Raw genomic sequence first — 16,914 nt, forward strand, 5'->3', positions numbered from 1 at the left:
ATTATATATGTTTTCTTTTTGAATGTTATATTTTGTATTCTCTGAGCTGTGTACATTGATATGGCTTAAGTGGGTGTATTTAAAAAGGTAAATAAATAAGTATGCCATATTTAAATCCAGCAAACATAACATGGCGACTGTAGTAGTATGTCAAGACAGTATCGTGCAAAGTGTGCTTAGATGCAATCAACTCAGTGACCGAGGGGGTACTTGTTCTTTAAATGGCCTCCTGGTCTACTTGCACCACCAGAACAACAGCAGTTGGAGTCCCTCCTCCCAGTCTCCCATATCCTCTCCAGTACCAACTGATACTAATACTCCTCTCCTCCTGTATATGTAAGACTAGTAAGGCTTGGGCCAACTGAGGAGTCACGACCGAGCTGCTAAGCCGGGATTCTGTTATCCACTTCTTGAGCAAGTGGGCAGACCAGGTGCCCAAATGCCAGCTGGTGGCTTAATATTACCTTCTGGTCTTTGCTGATCTTCTGGTCTTGACCCATGGCAGCCTATCAGCTTTGAAGTAACATTTAGTACAGCCTATAAAATAATAGGTAGGAGCTGATTGGTTGCCACTGGTCGGCTTCACTAAGTTTTCCAGTGCTTGATAAATAAACCAGGCTCATCATGGCACAGCTCCAACATCTATATACAAGTACCATTAAGTGGCCTGGTAAACTACATTAACCACTGCAGTTCTGTATGCTACCAAGAAAACAAAAAGAGGTCGCTAGGTCATCAGCAGCAGCAAAAACCTGCCTGATTGGAGATGTTGTTTTTTTTTTTTATGGCAACACTGTGTGGCAAGTACCCAGCAGAAATACAGGTGCTAATAAGGTATGCAATCAGGAAAACTACAAAGAGCTAAAAATAATTAAAAATAATAATTGGTAAAATAAAAAAGCAGAAGCACGTCACTCCTGTAATGCGTATGCCATTGGCTCAGACTCGTAACTTTGTAGACCCGTATAGTAAAAGCTGGATCACTGATGGATGAGCCTTTCTTCTTCTGATGTTCCGTTCGACGTGCTAAGTGGTAAAGGATTATATTAGGGAAAGGTACATGTTGACCAAGTCAGATAAAGCCCTGGTACAGCCTGGGAATAAGAGGATCCATGACAGATTGAAGGCCTATGATACATCGCGGGAGATCCAGGAACGCTGCAGCTGGTTCTAATATGGGACCAGTAAGAGAGGAAAGGCGAGAGAGCACGGAGAGGGGGTTATCATCACGTGGGACAGTTCTCTGAGTGATGTCAATGGGACTCGGGGCAATTTCACTGAAATGAGTAGCAGTGTGTGGGTTGAACCGCAGCCTGCGTTTGGCCAGGCATGTCACTGCGGAGAGGGAAGGTATAATGGGCCGTTGCTGCAGTTTGTTATACTCTAGAGAAGATAACAGGAGATAATAGCTAGCCAGAAAGCTAATAGGGCTCTGGGGTAGCTGCAGGCATTTATCTTTACAGAGGAAAAGAAGCTTCCAATTCCAGGAGTAAGATCAAGGTCACGGGGAAAAATGCCACTAACATTCCAATAATAAATATGCTTCACATCCCGTCATTTATTATTCACAGATACGAAGCAGAAAGACACAGGGCGGGATGCCCAAAGACTCCAACGTGTTTTTCTAGAGGAAATCACGGTGCATCATCTTGGCAAACCAATTTTTTTTTTTTTTATATATATATATATTTTTGTCTGATGACGTATTGGGAAGATGCCTCACCCCAAGCTGCAGTTAGTGTGGAGCAGAGTGTTGTACTAATGATTTGTTCAAAGCGCCCACAGCTGCGTCCAGTGTCGGACTGGGCCATGAAGGGCCCACCAGGGGAATGCAATGGTAAGGGCCCATGCTTAAGGGGTGTGGCCAGCCACCAGAGGGTCTGGTCATCCACCACAGATGCTTGGTTGACCAATAGGCAAATCTTTGTGTAGTATCTATAGAAAGGAACCAAGGACCCATGATCAGTGGTACTACTTCACCAGGTAACTGACCATCTAATAGAGTAACAATGTATGATTTGAGGTCTGGAACCTGATCGGTGGTACTACTTCACCAGGTAACTGACCATCTAATAGAGTAACAATGTATGATTTAAGGTCTGGAACCTGACACCTAGAGGAGTGGGTGGGCCTTCAGGCAGTGGGGCCCACTGGGGATTTCCCCTGTACCCCTGTGGGCCAGTCCAACCCTGGCTGCGTCTATTGGCTGTCGCTCACCCAATGCGAATACAAAGTCCTGCCCAGGTGTAGATCCATGCGTCTGACTGTACAAGGACGTGGACCCCCACTTTCAGTGTCCATACCCGCAGTAATACAGATTGTTGTGTCCTTAGACGCGACTATCGATTTCATCATCAAAACTAGCACCAGCCCTATGTCTCCGTCTGAGTATGCGAGCGATCGAGCGTCTGTGTATACATCCACTTTCCCCAATACTCCCATAATACGCCCATAAGACGGGCTATTTTCGTGCGTGCGATAAGACACCTCCTGTCACCGCCAGCACCACACTGATAGACTCTGGGCACTAGAGTGTGCCCAGAGTCTATAGCGCATGCGAAGGCCACCCGGGAAAATGGCCGTGGCGGCCATTTTCCCTGTATCGCGCATGCACAAAAGGACGGGAAAATGGCAGCAGCAGCCATTTTCCAGACGTTTTTACAGCGCTGACATCGGCGCCAACGTGGGACTCCAGAGAAGTAAGTATATTATGGGTGTAAGGTGTGCCCTGTACCCATTATAAATACGCCCCTGTAAAACACCTCTCCCTGCATGCGTCTGAAATTGTAACTATTACTCTGCATGGATTTAGGCGCATGCACCGTAGGAAAATAAAAAAAAAATTCTCCACTACGTCTGAAATTGGCAGTGTCTCCACCTCTAAATCAGGCCATTATTAGTTCATAAGTTTCAGCAGAGAGTCACCAACTTGACCCCAAAAGATCACAGAATGGGTTCCCATTTCAGATACTGCAAAACTCATCTATTCCCCAAAGCCTACCACCCCTTCTCCTAACTATTTAACCTCTGCAATACCCAACTCTGCTCCCCTCTCCTGTTATTGTCAACCCATAGCTCCTCTAGAATGTTAGCTCTTGTGAGTAGCGCCTTCTCTCCCTTGGAGGTCTTCACATACTGTAGTTATGCAACCTGCTAATTATAATTATGTATATTTGTAAAGTTGTGAACGTGTCAATTACTGTCCTGTACTTTCCCCTGTGTACCATGTCATTTTTGCTGTATGTTCTTTCCATTCTGTACAGTGCTACAGAACCTTTGTGACACCATGTAAATAAAAAAATAATTATATTACTACATAGATAATATACCAGGAATAGATATAATAATGCCAAATATTTAAATTCCATTTGTACAAACTTGATTCTAGTAACAGTTTTAGCCACTTTTTTATTAAAGTTAGGTCGGTCTAATATTGAATTGAGCCATTTAAACAAAGTCAATATTTAACTTTAGTATGTTAGTAGCTGGGGTATCGAACACTACTAAATAAAAAAAAAATGAAACCCACTTTTGAAGTGTTAACACTTTCACTGCTGAGGACGAGTGGGACTAGTCCTCCACATTAACCTTAAGATGGCAGAGGACAAGCCCTATAATACAATAACTGGTGTACAAAAAGAAAATACAAAATTACTTTCTCCCCACCTCATTTGAAAGATAACCTGGTGATCAGTGTAAGAACCAGTCAAAAAACCCTTCACTACAGAAAAATCATGGAGTCCCTGGATGGGGAAGATCTTCCCCCAACCTCGCTTCCCCTCTTTCAAATTAAATAAAGCTCATCGGCAGCTACTGGGTGTGATTCAGAGGTGAACACTAACTGCAGGCAATGGTGATGGTCACATAGTGATTGCTACGACAGATGTGCAAAATATGCTGAGCCCCCCCGTGGCGCAGGCATTACACAGAGTATACACACAAAGGCAATGCTGGGTATGCGAGAGAAGGCATCAGAAACGGAGAGGAAAAGCGATGGGCTTTCCTGGGTGGTGACTGGGAGGTGGCCTGAAAGCAACGCAAAAAATTCTGTTGATGAGTCGTGGGCGTGTCAGTGAAAGCGGCTGCAGTCCCAGGAGCAGAGCCGCAGCAACAGAGGCCATGTTCAGATGGCGATACTGCACCTTTCATGTGTCAGTAATGCATGCAATGTTGCGCCGGTGGGGGATTATCTAGAACCACCTCAGTAGTGTTACAGCGTGCATGGTCATGAAAAGTGGGCATCTCAGGCAGGGCCGGGCTCCAGGGGGAGCCGCGCCCTGTGCAGGATGGTACCTTGTCGCAACCAAAAATGGGGGCATGGCCTAATTGCCACAGGCAACACCCTCTAAATTATGTTATTTCAGGGCGTGCCCGTATGGCACGTCTACCGTTAATGTCAGGCTGGGGGAGAGCCCAGCACTACGTCAGTAGCTGGGCTGCCCCCAGCCCTCTTCCTGCACTGAATGGATTTTGTGCGCATGCATGCGGCTTCCATTCCTCTTCTCCGGGGCTGGCACCGGAGAAGGTGCCCGACCTCCCGACCCCCCTTGGGACACTTTGCCCCCCGGGTGCAGTGCCCAAAGAACGGAACTGTCCCGCTGAAATTGGGAATGATTGGGAGGGGTGCGCCCTCTATGGTGTGGCACCCCTGTTTGACCGCATTGGCCAAACATGCCTCCAGGTAGCCCTGATATTAGGGCTTGCAACTTCTGGCGCACGCTAGTATACAAGGGGACGGCTAAAACTAGAATTTGCATATTATCGCTACCGCAACTCCAGCAAAAGACTCAGCTGCAATCACGACAGCTTTCACCTCTGAATCAAGCCCACTGTCTGGTAGTCACCCTGCACTATTACATTTTTCTATATGATCCCAGTGCCTTCAGTTTTCCGGCCACTAGTCATCACTAGTAGCGGCACTTACACCTAGCCCATGCTTGGTGCAGAAGATGTGACTCAGAATAGGGGCGGTCAGTCGCACAGGACATATGATTGCTGCCGGCGTACGAAACTGCAACCTCATAACATGTGACAGAATCCAGCCCATAGACTGTAACACCGTGACACTGTATGTACCTCCATCCTACGTTATAACATTCTGCCGTTGCTCTCTTTACCCTGTTGTACAGTCTGCTGGAGAACAAAATCTTGGAAATGGAAGGAAGACATAAAGTTGAACTAGACACACTGAAGACGGAGAAGGAAACGCTGCAAGGACTCGTCTCCCGCCAGAACTACATCATACAAGAGCTGGAGAAGCAGCTGACGAAAGCCACCAACAATAACAGCATCCTGCAGAAGCAGCAGCTGGAGCTGATGGACACAGTTCATAACCTGGTCAAACTCTGCTCCAAGGAAGGAGGTAATGGACATTTATTATCTATATTCACTTGTGGTTCATTTATTAAGGGGGGGTGTTGGAACGTTTATCTTCATAAAAACATAGATACACACATTCTGCCCTGACAGATTATGATAGTGATGACTGTCCCGCATACCTCCCAACATGACCCTCTCCAGCAACAATGCTCTGGTCCTGGACTTCCCTGGTAATTTATGATTGGTGGCGGCTCCAGGGGTGGGGCTGCAGCACAGTCCAAAATTCAAATAGGGGAGTCACACCAACTGCCAGTGAGTCCCAGCCAGTGATGTTTGGCAGTGTGTGAGATGACAGTTGGTGTGACTCCCCTATTTGAATTTTGAACTGTGCTGCAGCCCCACCTCTTACCAGGGAAGTCCAGGACCAGAGCATTGTGTCCCTCCTGGAGAGGGTCATGTTGGGAGGTATGGGACTGGGTTTAGGTAACATGGGGGTCCTTTATACCCCAATCTGTACAAATACATGGTTCAGAGAATAAATAGTCACAGTAGTGCAAAAATACATGTATCACTGTGTGCCGCCTGTGTTCCTGTGCGCCCTTGTTTACTAGTTTAGATTACACCTGAAATTGTCCGAGATTGCTGCCAGCATGAGACTGCATTCCCACCAATACTAAATATCTAATGACAAATCGACCCTCATCCATGCATAAGGGTAGAGAACTCATATTGGGTTTTATGCCATGTTAGACATGCCCGCCCCCTGTCACCTATTATTGGCTTATACTCCTGCCACTCACTGCTGACCAATGTAAATTTACTTCATTGGTGGAACTTTTTGAGCTGAGAGCTCTGATTGGATGGCTATAGAAACCAACCAATCAGCTGTCCTTGACCCAAGCAGTAACAGCAGCTGGGGTAAATGCATAGTTTCTAGGGGCTGTGCTTATTATATATATACATATACTTTATTTTGGGAGAAAAACGGGGTTGCTGAGCCCTGAAGAAAGACCCTAAGGGCCTGATTCTGAGTGTTTTGCAGCAGTCGTGTCTGCAATATATGCTAATGCCGCGGACGATTTTGTAAAAACTAAGGCACGCACTTGCAGGGTAATTAAATGGTGCATTTCCACCTTGGAGCGCCTTAAGGGCCTGATTCAGCAAGGAACGCACGGATGCAGATGCACGCACGCGGCCGCTGCGAGAAAATGCTAATGATTGCATACGCACAGCAATCGCAGCACAAAGATGCAGACGCCCAACACTACATAATGCCGCCCCCTTTACCCTCCGCTAATGTCCGCACTGATGCGCGAGGCTGAGAAAACATCGGGGACATCGAGTAACATCGGATCCGCACGCAGACTAAAGGTAGACCTGACCTTGCCTCAGGAGTTGAGAGACTTCCTACACGCAGAGGGACGCCGTGCTGCGACCGACATCTCAGTGGCTAATTTATGCACGCCCCTGTAACTGGGTGCGAATGAAATGGCACGCCTGCGTTCGGCCGACCACTCCCCGTATCCACACACAAATGGCACTTTCTGTCAATCACTGTTCCCTAGGACGGAGTATTCACTGTGCTCACTTTTGCGGACACAGTGAGCGGTCCGCGCACGCACACTGCGACCAAGACGCATGCACAGACTGCGAACATTAGCCGATTGCGTGCGTCTGCATCTGCTCGTTCCTGAACTTAGAACAACATTGGCAGCTATTTAACTTATTTGAGGTGAGTTCAGAAAATTATATTAGGCGATGTGAACGTTGAACCAAAACCATTACATCATAACATGTCATGGAAACTGCAGGCTAAGATTTATGTCAACCCATGAGTAACTTGACATTGTGCAAGGGTTAGGTGTTATCAGAGGCATTGTGCCACTGGCAGAGCATCACCGAGAGAAGGAGTTGGATGCCTCATGAAAAATTCAAGTTCTTTTTAGCAGAACCCCTTGCAGTGGTCAGATATCAGACACAGGGGCCTATTCATTAAACGTAAAAATTCAATGGAGATAATTAGCTTTAGAACTCATCATTCCACCTCTCCATAAGTATCTATTCCGAAAAGCTGTCATTTTTGCGATGACAGCTTTTCGGGAAATAGATACTTTTCCCGCCTACACTACCTTATCGCGTCTGGAAACAGTGCTGCGCATGCACTGTTACATCTGTAAAACCAGCGCATGAGCAGCACTGCCTACAGATGCATTAAGTTTCGTACCCCACCCGACCCCCACCCCACCCCCCGACCCCCTCCGCTCACCTCCCCCCCCCCTGACTTACCTGTCCGCGCAGCAGCCTCCGGCTCCGTCCTGCTGGTCTGTCATGTGGTTTCCCTGCAGACCACATGACAGATTAGAAAAAAAAAAAATTTTTTTTCTTTTTCTAAACTTTCTTGTGTTCTGCTGGGGAGCACACATGACAGACCAGCCTCCGGAGCCTGAGGACGGAGCAGAGCGCCGGAGGGACTCGTCGGGGGACCTGCACACGCTGATACAGGTAAGTGGATTCTGCTATTCACCACCTCACAGTGGCGAATAGTAACTGCATCAAATTCCGAAAATTTATAATTTTCGGAATTTGATGAATACCACAATTTCCACATCCCCATACTAATGTACTAATGTACTAATGTACTAATGTATGGGGAGTGTGGAAATTAACGCAGGGGAACTTAGCAAGGAGATATCTGTGATATCTCCTGTGTTAAGTCTGTTCATGAATACCAAAATAACGTTATTTCAGGAAAATGTCCTTAAAAACGTTATTTTAGTGTTGATGAATAGGCCCCACAGATGGATGTCTTCCACAATGACAACTGTATGTGGTCCAGCATTGTTGCTTTCATTTCCAACCCAGGGTAATAAGAAACATCTTGCATGCATAGACCCCCCCCACTGTCCTCGTTCCCACCCATTTGCTGTTTCATGGATCGGACCTCTTGTTCCTTGGTGGAGAGGAGCTGTGTACGATACATGAGCTGCCTCCGGCAGCACTGAGCTGATTGGCCACCATAGAAAGAGGAGGCCATGATGAAACACGAATTCTGGTACCAGGTTTCAGCATAACCACAAACTCTATCTGCACGCCTGGCACTGGTGACATTAGAGATTATTTTGTCAGCAATGGCAGAAGAATGATTAAATGAACTGTAAATCGTCTTAGATATAAACAGCTTCTCTGTGCTAAAGCAAAAACTGGGATACCCATGTGGCGTAGATCAGTCTTCAAGTGCCATCCCTTGCTTTCTATTGGTTGAATCGGTTCCACTTTGTACATTTAAGGGTGTATGTACTAAGCCTTGAAGAGAGATAAAGTATCAATCAATTAACTCCTACTGCCACGTTACAGGATGTGTTTAAAAAAAAATGACAATTAGGAGCTGATTGGTTGGTACTTTATTTCCGTCTACTTTATCTCTCTCCAAGGCTTAGTACATAAACCCCTTGGTAACCAGGAGCTGGATGTTATAGTATACACTGGTTACAAGGGGAGGACTTTCGTATTACATACGAGTCTCTAGAAAACGGGCGCTGGAACGTACTCTTGGTCGCCAGTGACTTGGCTCAGTATTGTACAATGGCCACCAGACACGGTTCTTGTGTTGTATACTAGCCATCAGGTAATGAACTCTGTATTCTACACTGGCAGCCATTGAATGGGCTATTTATTGTTCACTTACCACCAGAGAATGGCGTCTGAAATGTTTTGGAACCTTAAGGGAATGGCCTCTAAATTGTACACTAGTCACCAAGCAAGGAGCTAGGTATTGTATACTAGCCAAGTGAAAATGGAACTGTATTGTAGACTAATTGCCAGAAATAGATTTTCTGTTGTACACTAGTCACCAGACAATGGGTTCCTTACTTACCTTATAATAAGCAACAAAAAATGGAGACTGTATTGTACACTAATGACCAGACAATAGGTTCTCCATTATACACTAGTCACCAGACGATGGGTTCCTTACTTACCTTATACTGAACAGCAGAAAATGGAGACTGTATTGTACACTAATTACCAGGCAATAGGTTCTCCATTGTACACTAGTCACCAGACGATGGTTTCCTTACTTACCTTATACTAAGCAACAGAAAATGGAGACTGTATTGTACACTAATGACCAGACAATAGGTTCTCCATTGTACACTAGTCACCAGACAATGGGTTCCTTACTTACCTTATACTGAACAGCAGAAAATGGAGACTGTATTGTACACTAATTACCAGATAATAGGTTCTCCATTGTACATTAGTCAACAGACGATGGGTTCCTTACTTACCTTATACTGAACAGCAGAAAATGGAGACTGTATTGTACACTAATTACCAGACAATAGGTTCTCCATTGTACACTACTCACCAGATAACGGGTTCCTTACTTACCTTATACTGAACAACAGAAAATGGAGACTGTATTGTACACTAATTACAAGACAATAGGTTCTCCATTGTACACTAGTCACCAGATAATGGGTCCCTTACTTACCTTATACTGAACAGCAGAAAATGGAGACTGTATTGTACACTAATTACCAGGCAATGGGTTCTCCATTGTACACTAGTCACCAGACGATGGGTTCCTTACTTACCTTATACTGAACAGCAGAAAATGGAGACTGTATTGTACACTAATTACCAGACAATAGGTTCTCCATTGTACACTAGTCACCAGACAATGGGTTCCTTACTTACCTTATACTGAACAGCAGAAAATGGAGACTGTATTGTACACTAATTACCAAACAATAGGTCCTCCATTGTACACTAGTCACCAGTCAATGGGTTCCTTGCTTACCTTATACTGAACAGCAGAGAATGGAGACTGTATTGTACACTAATTACCAGACAATAGGTTCTCCATTGTACACTAGTCACCAGGTAATGGGTCCCTTACTTAGCTTATACTAAGCAACAGAAAATGGAGACTGAATTGTACACTAATTACCAGGCAATAGGTTCTCCATTGTACACTATTCACCAGACAATGGGTTTCTTACTTACCTTATACTGAACTGCAGAAAATGGAGACTGTATTGTACACTAATTACCAGACAATAGGTTCTCCATTGTATACCAGTCACCAGACAATGGGTTCCTTACTTACCTTATTACTGAACAGCAGAAAATGGAGACTGTATTGTACACTAATTACCAGACAATAGGTTCTCCATTGTACACTAGTCACCAGACAATGGGTTCCTTACTTACCTTATACTGAACAGCAGAAAATGGAGACTGTATTGTACACTAATTACCAGACAATAGGTCCTCCATTGTACACTAGTCACCAGTCAATGGGTTCCTTGCTTACCTTATACTGAACAGCAGAGAATGGAGAATGTATTGTACACTAATTACCAGATAATAGGTTCTCCATTGTACACTAGTCACCAGACAATGGGTTCCTTACTTACCTTATACTGAACAGCAGAAAATGGAGACTGTATTGTACACTAATTACCAGACAATAGGTCCTCCATTGTACACTAGTCACCAGTCAATGGGTTCCTTGCTTACCTTATACTGAACAGCAGAGAATGGAGAATGTATTGTACACTAATTACCAGATAATAGGTTCTCCATTGTACACTAGTCACCAGACGATGGTTTCCTTACTTACCTTATACTAAGCAACAGAAAATGGAGACTGTATTGTACACTAATGACCAGACAATAGGTTCTCCATTGTACACTAGTCACCAGACAATGGGTTCCTTACTTACCTTTTACTGAACAGCAGAAAATGGAGACTGTATTGTACACTAATTACCAGATAATAGGTTCTCCATTGTACATTAGTCACCAGACGATGGTTTCCTTACTTACCTTATACTAAGCAACAGAAAATGGAGACTGTATTGTACACTAATGACCAGACAATAGGTTCTCCATTGTACACTAGTCACCAGACAATGGGTTCCTTTTTTACCTTATACTGAACAGCAGAAAATGGAGACTGTATTGTACACTAATTACCAGATAATAGGTTCTCCATTGTACATTAGTCACCAGACGATGGGTTCCTTACTAACCTTATACTGAACATCAGAAAATGGAGACTGTATTGTACACTAATTACCAGACAATAGGTTCTCCATTGTACACTAGTCACCAGATAATGGGTTCCTTACTTACCTTATACTGAACAGCAGAAAATGGAGACTGTATTGTACACTAATTACCAGACAATAGGTTCTCCATTGTACACTAGTCACCAGATAATGGGTCCCTTACTTACCTTATACTGAACAGCAGAAAATGGAGACTGTATTGTACACTAATTACCAGGCAATGGGTTCTCCACTGTACACTAGTCACCAGACGATGGGTTCCTTACTTACCTTATACTGAACAGCAGAAATGGAGACTGTATTGTACACTAGAAATTACCAGGCAATAGGTTCTCCATTGTACACTAGTCACCAGACAATGGGTTCCTTACTTACCTTATACTGAACAGCAGAAAATGGAGACTGTATTGTACACTTGTAATTACCAGGCAATAGGTTCTCCATTGTACACTAGTCACCAGACAATGGGTCCCTTACTTACCTTATACTGAACAGCAGAAAATGGAGACTGAATTGTACACTAATTACCAGGCAATAGGTTCTCCATTGTACACTATTCACCAGACAATGGGTTCCTTACTTACCTTATACTGAACTGCAGAAAATGGAGACTGTATTGTACACTAATTACCAGACAATAGGTTCTCCATTGTACACTAGTCACCAGTCAATGGGTTCCTTACTTACCTTATACTGAACAGCAGAGAATGGAGACTGTATTGTACACCAATTACCAGACAATAGGTTCTCCATTGTACACTAGTCACCAGGTAATGGGTCCCTTACTTACCTTATACTAAGCAACAGAAAATGGAGACTGAATTGTACACTAATTACCAGGCAATAGGTTCTCCATTGTACACTATTCACCAGACAATGGGTTTCTTACTTACCTTATACTGAACTGCAGAAAATGGAGACTGTATTGTACACTAATTACCAGACAATAGGTTCTCCATTGTACACTAGTCACCAGACAATGGGTTCCTTACTTACCTTATTACTGAACAGCAGAAAATGGAGACTGTATTGTACACTAATTACCAGACAATAGGTTCTCCATTGTACACTAGTCACCAGACAATGGGTTCCTTACTTACCTTATACTGAACAGCAGAAAATGGAGACTGTATTGTACACTAATTACCAGACAATAGGTCCTCCATTGTACACTAGTCACCAGTCAATAGGGTTCCTTGCTTACCTCATACTGAACAGCAGAGAATGGAGAATGTATTGTACACTAATTACCAGACAATAGGTTCTCCATTGTACACTTTACACCAGACAATGGGTTCCTTACTTACCTTATACTGAACAGCAGAAAATGGAGACTGTATTGTACACTAGAAATTACCAGGCAATAGGTTCTCCATTGTACACTAGTCACCAGACAATGGGTTCCTTACTTACCTTATACTGAACAGCAGAGAATGGAGACTGTATTGTACACTAATTACCAGACAATAGGTCCTCCATTGTACACTAGTCACCAGTCAATGGGTTCCTTGCTTACCTCATACTGAACAGCAGAGAATGGAGACTGTATTGTACACTAATTACCTGACAATAGGTTCTCCATTGTACACTAGTCACCAGACAATGGGTTCCTTACTTACCTTATACTGAACAGCAGAAAATGGAGACTGTATTGTACACTAATTACCAGACAATAGGTTCTCCATTGTACACTAGTCACCAGACAATGGGTTCCTTACTTACCTTATACTGAACAGCAGAAAATGGAGACTGTATTGTACACTAACTACCAGACAATAGGTCCTCCATTGTACACTAGTCACCAGATAATGGGTCCCTTACTTACCTTATACTGAACAGCAGAAAATGGAGACTGTATTGTACACTAATTACCAGGCAATGGGTTCTCCACTGTACACTAGTCACCAGACGATGGGTTCCTTACTTACCTTATACTGAACAGCAGAAAATGGAGACTGTATTGTACACTAGAAATTACCAGGAAATAGGTTCTCCATTGTACACTAGTCACCAGACAATGGGTTCCTTACTTACCTTATACTGAACAGCAGAAAATGGAGACTGTATTGTACACTTGTAATTACCAGGCAATAGGTTCTCCATTGTACACTAGTCACCAGACAATGGGTCCCTTACTTACCTTATACTGAACAGCAGAAAATGGAGACTGAATTGTACACTAATTACCAGGCAATAGGTTCTCCATTGTACACTATTCACCAGACAATGGGTTCCTTACTTACATTATACTGAACTGCAGAAAATGGAGACTGTATTGTACACTAATTACCAGACAATAGGTTCTCCATTGTACACTAGTCACCAGTCAATGGGTTCCTTACTTACCTTATACTGAACAGCAGAGAATGGAGACTGTATTGTACACCAATTACCAGACAATAGGTTCTCCATTGTACACTAGTCACCAGGTAATGGGTCCCTTACTTACCTTATACTAAGCAACAGAAAATGGAGACTGAATTGTACACTAATTAACAGGCAATAGGTTCTCCATTGTACACTATTCACCAGACAATGGGTTTCTTACTTACCTTATACTGAACTGCAGAAAATGGAGACTGTATTGTACACTATTTACCAGACAATAGGTTCTCCATTGTACACTAGTCACCAGACAATGGGTTCCTTACTTACCTTATTACTGAACAGCAGAAAATGGAGACTGTATTGTACACTAATTACCAGACAATAGGTTCTCCATTGTACACTAGTCACCAGACAATGGGTTCCTTACTTACCTTATACTGAACAGCAGAAAATGGAGACTGTATTGTACACTAATTACCAGACAATAGGTCCTCCATTGTACACTAGTCACCAGTCAATAGGGTTCCTTGCTTACCTCATACTGAACAGCAGAGAATGGAGAATGTATTGTACACTAATTACCAGACAATAGGTTCTCCATTGTACACTTTACACCAGACAATGGGTTCATTACTTACCTTATACTGAACAGCAGAAAATGGAGACTGTATTGTACACTAGAAATTACCAGGCAATAGGTTCTCCATTGTACACTAGTCACCAGACAATGGGTTCCTTACTTACCTTATACTGAACAGCAGAAAATGGAGACTGTATTGTACACTAATTACCAGACAATAGGTCCTCCATTGTACACTAGTCACCAGTCAATGGGTTCCTTGCTTACCTTATACTGAACAGCAGAGAATGGAGAATGTATTGTACACTAATTACCAGATAATAGGTTCTCCATTGTACACTAGTCACCAGACGATGGTTTCCTTACTTACCTTATACTAAGCAACAGAAAATGGAGACTGTATTGTACACTAATGACCAGACAATAGGTTCTCCATTGTACACTAGTCACCAGACAATGGGTTCCTTACTTACCTTTTACTGAACAGCAGAAAATGGAGACTGTATTGTACACTAATTACCAGATAATAGGTTCTCCATTGTACATTAGTCACCAGACGATGGTTTCCTTACTTACCTTATACTAAGCAACAGAAAATGGAGACTGTATTGTACACTAATGACCAGACAATAGGTTCTCCATTGTACACTAGTCACCAGACAATGGGTTCCTTTTTTACCTTATACTGAACAGCAGAAAATGGAGACTGTATTGTACACTAATTACCAGATAATAGGTTCTCCATTGTACATTAGTCACCAGACGATGGGTTCCTTACTAACCTTATACTGAACAGCAGAAAATGGAGACTGTATTGTACACTAATTACCAGACAATAGGTTCTCCATTGTACACTAGTCACCAGATAATGGGTTCCTTACTTACCTTATACTGAACAGCAGAAAATGGAGACTGTATTGTACACTAATTACCAGACAATAGGTTCTCCATTGTACACTAGTCACCAGATAATGGGTCCCTTACTTACCTTATACTGAACAGCAGAAAAAGGAGACTGTATTGTACACTAATTACCAGGCAATGGGTTCTCCACTGTACACTAGTCACCAGACGATGGGTTCCTTACTTACCTTATACTGAACAGCAGAAATGGAGACTGTATTGTACACTAGAAATTACCAGGCAATAGGTTCTCCATTGTACACTAGTCACCAGACAATGGGTTCCTTACTTACCTTATACTGAACAGCAGAAAATGGAGACTGTATTGTACACTTGTAATTACCAGGCAATAGGTTCTCCATTGTACACTAGTCACCAGACAATGGGTCCCTTACTTACCTTATACTGAACAGCAGAAAATGGAGACTGAATTGTACACTAATTACCAGGCAATAGGTTCTCCATTGTACACTATTCACCAGACAATGGGTTCCTTACTTACCTTATACTGAACTGCAGAAAATGGAGACTGTATTGTACACTAATTACCAGACAATAGGTTCTCCATTGTACACTAGTCACCAGTCAATGGGTTCCTTACTTACCTTATACTGAACAGCAGAGAATGGAGACTGTATTGTACACCAATTACCAGACAATAGGTTCTCCATTGTACACTAGTCACCAGGTAATGGGTCCCTTACTTACCTTATACTAAGCAACAGAAAATGGAGACTGAATTGTACACTAATTACCAGGCAATAGGTTCTCCATTGTACACTATTCACCAGACAATGGGTTTCTTACTTACCTTATACTGAACTGCAGAAAATGGAGACTGTATTGTACACTAATTACCAGACAATAGGTTCTCCATTGTACACTAGTCACCAGACAATGGGTTCCTTACTTACCTTATTACTGAACAGCAGAAAATGGAGACTGTATTGTACACTAATTACCAGACAATAGGTTCTCCATTGTACACTAGTCACCAGACAATGGGTTCCTTACTTACCTTATACTGAACAGCAGAAAATGGAGACTGTATTGTACACTAATTACCAGACAATAGGTCCTCCATTGTACACTAGTCACCAGTCAATAGGGTTCCTTGCTTACCTCATACTGAACAGCAGAGAATGGAGAATGTATTGTACACTAATTACCAGACAATAGGTTCTCCATTGTACACTTTACACCAGACAATGGGTTCCTTACTTACCTTATACTGAACAGCAGAAAATGGAGACTGTATTGTACACTAGAAATTACCAGGCAATAGGTTCTCCATTGTACACTAGTCACCAGACAATGGGTTCCTTACTTACCTTATACTGAACAGCAGAGAATGGAGACTGTATTGTACACTAATTACCAGACAATAGGTCCTCCATTGTACACTAGTCACCAGTCAATGGGTTCCTTGCTTACCTCATACTGAACAGCAGAGAATGGAGACTGTATTGTACACTAATTACCTGACAATAGGTTCTCCATTGTACACTAGTCACCAGACAATGGGTTCCTTACTTACCTTATACTGAACAGCAGAAAATGGAGACTGTATTGTACACTAATTACCAGACAATAGGTTCTCCATTGTACACTAGTCACCAGACAATGGGTTCCTTACTTACCTTATACTGAACAGCAGAAAATGGAGACTGTATTGTACACTAATTACCAGACAATAGGTCCTCCATT

General features: G+C 43.1%; 1 protein-coding gene across 2 annotated transcripts in view; it reads left to right on the plus strand.

The window, feature by feature from the left end:
• The window catches only part of ANGPT1 (angiopoietin 1), a 409,517-nt gene that overhangs the window by 256,872 nt on the left and 135,731 nt on the right, over positions 1-16,914 (plus strand). For both annotated transcript variants that reach the window (XM_088450785.1, XM_088450786.1), the window contains exon 4: positions 5,130-5,362. In XM_088450785.1, the coding sequence (XP_088306911.1) occupies positions 5,130-5,362 (233 nt within the window). The remainder of the gene's footprint in view (positions 1-5,129; positions 5,363-16,914) is intronic.

This window comes from Taudactylus pleione, unplaced genomic scaffold (assembly GCF_031769625.1).
Source record: "Taudactylus pleione unplaced genomic scaffold, aTauple2 ptg000524l, whole genome shotgun sequence".
In the NCBI taxonomy this organism is placed as follows: Eukaryota; Metazoa; Chordata; class Amphibia; order Anura; family Myobatrachidae; genus Taudactylus; species Taudactylus pleione.